Source organism: Corticium candelabrum, chromosome 13 (genome assembly GCF_963422355.1).
Source record: "Corticium candelabrum chromosome 13, ooCorCand1.1, whole genome shotgun sequence".
NCBI lineage: Eukaryota > Metazoa > Porifera > Homoscleromorpha > Homosclerophorida > Plakinidae > Corticium > Corticium candelabrum.
The window spans coordinates 4,214,737-4,219,736 of NC_085097.1; the positions used below are offsets into that span (position 1 = coordinate 4,214,737).

A 5,000-nucleotide genomic window follows, 5' to 3' on the forward strand; every position below is an offset into this window, starting at 1 on the left:
AGTACCATGGCCTAGCCATGATCGATCGTGCGGTTATTTGATGACAGCAATTCTTGCTTTGCAGTAACCTTTGATTTTGGTTTTAATTGCTATAGGTCTCATTTAGAGTATATTTTGTGTGAAGATTTGTGAAGTCGGTGACTTGACCCAAGGGTTTCGTGCTAACATGCCTGTTAGTTAGAACATCCAACGATTCGATTCATTCTAGACACCAGGATTATAGTATTTTCCTTTCTGGCAAGGAAGGTTCTCACACTGTTGATCATGTAAATGATAGACCGTCCTGTCATACCTTCGACCGCACTCCCGGATGTCATCGCTGATCGCTGTTCTCGTTCTGCTCTTGCAAGTTACTGGCTAAGAACTGATAGCTAATGTGTTGAATGATTTGACACTTTCAGCCTTGGAAGCTCCTAATAAATGCGATGAAACCATTCTCTTTCTACTGGCTACTAGCGCTTGCTAATTATTTTATTTCTAGATATAACAACGAAGGTTGTGAAAGCGGTAAAGGTCGCGTTTGGAGAAGACGGTGAGAAGAGAAAGGTATCCAAGGCGAAGGAATGGCGGATAAGACATCAGGATGATGAAGAAGCAAGATTTGATCTCCTACAAGTTGGAGACGCCTACTGAAGCCCAGACAAACAATTTTATCTTGCCATGGTGATTGAGCTGGAGACCAAGTAATACTACATTTTCTGTTTTTGTGGGTGTTCCTGCAATACTGTGTTCAGTTCTGTAAATTACTGTAATATATGGTGCGCGTCCTAGATAGTCTACTGCATGTATGTGCACACTGTACCAGTTTCAGTGCTTTTTCAGGGCGACGGAAGCCGCTGTGGATTGAGGGCCTGGGCAAAGACAAAGTTTATTGTATGTTGTGGTATGGTTGCGGTCAGTCAGTTGGTTCAGTAGTTCTGTACATAGTCTCAGTGTATCATATACTGTCTCAGTGTGTCATATACTGTCCACTGTGTTTGTTGTGTTTTAATTAAGTACTCTTTCTGTTTCATTCTTGTCATCTCTCAGTGTCCTTTGGTACAGAAAAATGGCAAGACAAGACAATCCAATTAAAGCAGCGAAGAGACAACTTTCGTTGGATTATTTGGTACTGTACATTTACAAATAATTAATTATAATAAAAATTATTAATAATTTACAAGTAATTTACAAATAAAATTAAGTAAAGAAAGGAAATAATTTTTGTGTTTATTGTTTGTGTTGAAGGAAGAGGCTGTCAATGTTGAAGCCAAGAAAATTGCAAGCAAAAAGAAAATGTCTTCAGTGGCCAGTGCCAAGGCTATGGAAAGAGACATTGTCTTGGTAGGTTGTACATTTCTCAACTAGTTGTGTTGCAACTGCTTATTCCAGTTTTATAGGATAGCTCAACTGAAGATGAACTGGACAATGACATGGTCTAATGTGTTTCTGTACGTATCTTTAAACTCTATTTAGAATTAATGGTTTTTCAGGTACGGAATAGAGCCAGTAGTTCAAGCGTTCTGTATTTGGCTTCAGTAGCTGTCTGATATGTTATGTTGTCTACTATTTGAAGAGTATAGCTGTATGCATTTGTAGAAGTTTTCACCATTGAAAGATTTTGGAAGACCAAGGGTTTATTTGGTCATTGATTGTTTTGTTTGTGTACTACATGTGCTTTTTGTTAGATGGAAGAATCTCGAGCTTCCTTGCCGCAAGCTTTTCTACAACAGGTGAGTATAGCTTACATGTTTGTTAATCTTTTTGTCTGCGTGTAACCTCTACTAGTTGGCTGGCTGACTATTGCTGAAAGTATTGTTTTCATTAGGTGGAGGGTTCTCGAGCTTCTTTACAGCAGGCTTCTCTACAACAGGTGAGAATGTTTACATGTTTGATTGATTTTTCTTTGTCTGCATGTAACCCCTATTTAGCTGGCTGACTATTGCTGAAACTATTGTTTTTTGTTAGATGGGAGGTCCTCGGGCTTCTTTACAGCAGGCCTCCTTACAACAGATGATTATGTAGCTTACATGTTTGCTTGACTTTTCTTTGTCTGCATGTAACCCCTATTTGGCTGGCTGACTATTGCTGAAACTATTGTTTTTCGTTAGATGGAAGGTTTTCGAGCTTCTTTACAGCAGGCCTCCTTAGAACAGGTGAGTGTACATGTTTGCTTGACACTTCTTTGTCTGTAACAACTAGTTGGCTGGTTGACTAGACATAATTGCTGACACTTTTGTTTTTCATTAGACGATGACGCAAGATTCTCAGAGTTTCTCACAGCAGGTGAGTAGGTTAAATGTTTGCTTGATTTTCCTTTGTCTGCGTGTAACAACTAGTTGGCTGACTGTCTACATGCTAAATGCACATTGCTGAACTACTGTTTTAGTACTCAGAGTTACATTGATTGTCATTTTGTCTATTACTGAAATATGTTTGAACTATGTGTATTGCTTTCTTTATATTGCCCATCAATCTAAGCTATGGTGCTTTTCCATGTGTGAGTCTCACACCAGTTCAGAATGAAAAATATACGTAAATATGTAAAATATGTAGGAAAAATGACAAACAAAGTCTGTCCGAAAGTCTGTTTTTTCAACCTCCTCATCTAATAATAATAAACAGCAAGTCTAGTATCAAGTGTGTTCACAAGAAGTTTTCATTGATGAGTGTGAGTTTCTTGTGTGTGTGTGTGTGTGTGTGTGTGTGTGTGTGTGTGTGTGTGTGTGTGTGTGTGTGTGTGTGTGTGTGTGTGTGTGTGTGTGTGTGTGTGTGGTGTGTGGGCATGCCTATGAAATGGATCATTCTTGTTGAATGGTATTGATGGGCATTTGAAGATCCATACATATGTTGTAGTTTCATACTTGTGGTGTTATGGTTGACAAATGATACAGCATACTGTCAGCGTTTCTACAACCAGGCGCTTTGTTACATACTGCCCTCAAATTGTTTGTAAGACTAATTACTAATTGTCTGTTGATAGGCTGAACAGACAGTACCACAACAACAGGTTGCATGGAATCTGTTTTTACTTTTGTGTCTTGCCCTGCATGCTAATGAATGAGCAAGTACTTCCAAGTGCTTTATGTAATTATGGCCACTACATGTGTTAGCCAGAAATGAATAAGGTTTACGTGCTTTCCCATAATTTGCTGATTGTGCATGGTGCAAACTGACAGTTGCACTAAATATGGTTGGAACATTGAATATATTTCCAATTAGACATGTTTCCAAGCAATAATGAAAGAACTGAAAGATATAAAGGAGTTACTGGGGAAGGTAGTAGAAAGGAAAGGAAGTGATCAAGTATGGCACCACTGAACATGTATAATATACATACATACATATATGTATTGTTCCAGAACGAAGGAGTACAAGACGTTGTTAGCAGTGAAGGTGTGATGAAAACATTTACAGTTCAACTATAATCAGCTGTGAAAAATAGATATACGTTTACTTTTAGTGTTTGTTGGGGACCGATTGTTTGAAATCAAAGTGCCAAAAATCAGCATTATAGAGGCAGAACATAGTGCAAAGAATTCCCAGGCTCTTGCTCGCAATTTGTTAGACTGTCTGCTGACAAAGAGGGAACAAGCTGACAGAACCTGCTATGGTAGTGCGACAAAAAACCGAATTCAATTGAACATTTTGAGAGCTATAAGAAGTACGTGTATAATTGTGACAATTGCGATTGATGATGTCTAAGCTCTTTTGTTGGTCATTATTTTGCTAAATATCCATCAAGCAACGAGAAAGCTGAATGGATTAGAATAGTAAAGGCACTAACTGTCAAACGCCATGATCAGAGTCGTCGGTTTCAAATAACTCAAAAGTGATTTAATTACGACTGAACTGTTGCAAATAAGTAGTATATGACTATCTGTTCTTCGTCTCTTCATTTCTTCTCATCCCTTTTTCTCGTGTTAATTTTTAGGCATTTAGATTTCAAGTGTGCTACTAGCAAATACTGCCACTTTTTAATTTTGTTAATCATCTTTGTATATCTATTGCTACTATGCATGTGGTGGGCCTACTGTAGCTAGTTTTGTTTGATTTGTAAAATCAACTAACTTGCAATTTCTACTAACAAATTCACAACAACAAAATTAAAAAGTAATATACAAACTAAAGCACAAGACAGACAGCCAACTACAAGCAAACAGTGATGACATCATCTACATCCTTGAAAAGAACTGTTCTATAAAGTACGACAGCTAACTGAACTTTATTGTTAAACTAATTGATCTTTGGCTGTTGTATTTAACAAAGGTAAACAAGGACATTCTCTATGTAACATTGAAGCATAGCTAAGAACTGACACTGAAAGTATATCAACAACTATACCTTGCAGGCATAACAGGTATGTGAGCGTATGCAGGTGTGTGCATGTGTGTGTGTGTGTGTGTGTGTGTGTGTGTGTGTGTGTGTGTGTGTGTGTGTGTGTGTGTGTGTGTGTGTGTACACGTGTGTGTGTGTGTGTGTTTGTTGTGTGTGTGTGTGTGTGTGTGTGTGTGTGTGTGTGTGTGTGTGTGTGTGTGTGTGTGTGTGTGTTCATGTGTGTGCGTGTGCATGTGAGTAGCACGGTAGACTACAGGTTCTGGCACACTTCCGGTCTGGATTGCTTGCTGCGCTTGCAGCCCATTCCGTAACTGTGCCAGAATGCGGTAGTCTACCCTACTACATACTATAGGCCAATCCTAACACATACTACATCGTAGTAGCTCTGGGTGAGGTAGATGCAACTGTAGTTGTGGTTTGATAAATGTACTTCACTCTCAGATCGTTGCACCATAGATGACTTAATGACAGCGATACTCTCATCATACAACTCAGGAGTAGTCAACCCCTTAGCAAGAAGATGATTATATCGTTTGATTGATGCTGTCATCATGTATATCCTATAGATTACATTTGTCTAATAGGGTGTAACAACATGAGGTAGACGATATGTAATCCACGCTTTAGACTCATGAACGGGAGAGAGTTGGTGGGCCAGTGTAAGAGGATGTGTTAGGATTGGC

The 5,000-nt window shown here is 38.8% G+C and overlaps 1 protein-coding gene and 1 long non-coding RNA gene across 2 annotated transcripts in view; both read left to right on the forward strand.

Annotated features, from left to right (window-relative positions):
• Positions 1–628: 628 nt before the first annotated feature.
• On the forward strand, positions 629–1,324 carry LOC134188410 (uncharacterized). Its single transcript, XR_009971340.1, has 3 exons — positions 629–683; positions 1,045–1,108; positions 1,228–1,324. It is a non-coding gene; the product is annotated as an uncharacterized LOC134188410 (long non-coding RNA).
• Positions 1,325–1,537: 213 nt separating this feature from the next.
• The window catches only part of LOC134188538 (uncharacterized), a 5,281-nt gene continuing 1,818 nt past the window's right edge, over positions 1,538–5,000 (forward strand). The window contains exons 1-8 of the mRNA XM_062656702.1: positions 1,538–1,614; positions 1,668–1,712; positions 1,808–1,852; positions 2,091–2,135; positions 2,230–2,265; positions 3,202–3,285; positions 3,342–3,375; positions 3,443–3,643. Of these exons, the coding sequence (XP_062512686.1) occupies positions 1,668–1,712; positions 1,808–1,852; positions 2,091–2,135; positions 2,230–2,265; positions 3,202–3,285; positions 3,342–3,375; positions 3,443–3,643 (490 nt within the window). The 5' untranslated portion in view covers positions 1,538–1,614. The remainder of the gene's footprint in view (positions 1,615–1,667; positions 1,713–1,807; positions 1,853–2,090; positions 2,136–2,229; positions 2,266–3,201; positions 3,286–3,341; positions 3,376–3,442; positions 3,644–5,000) is intronic.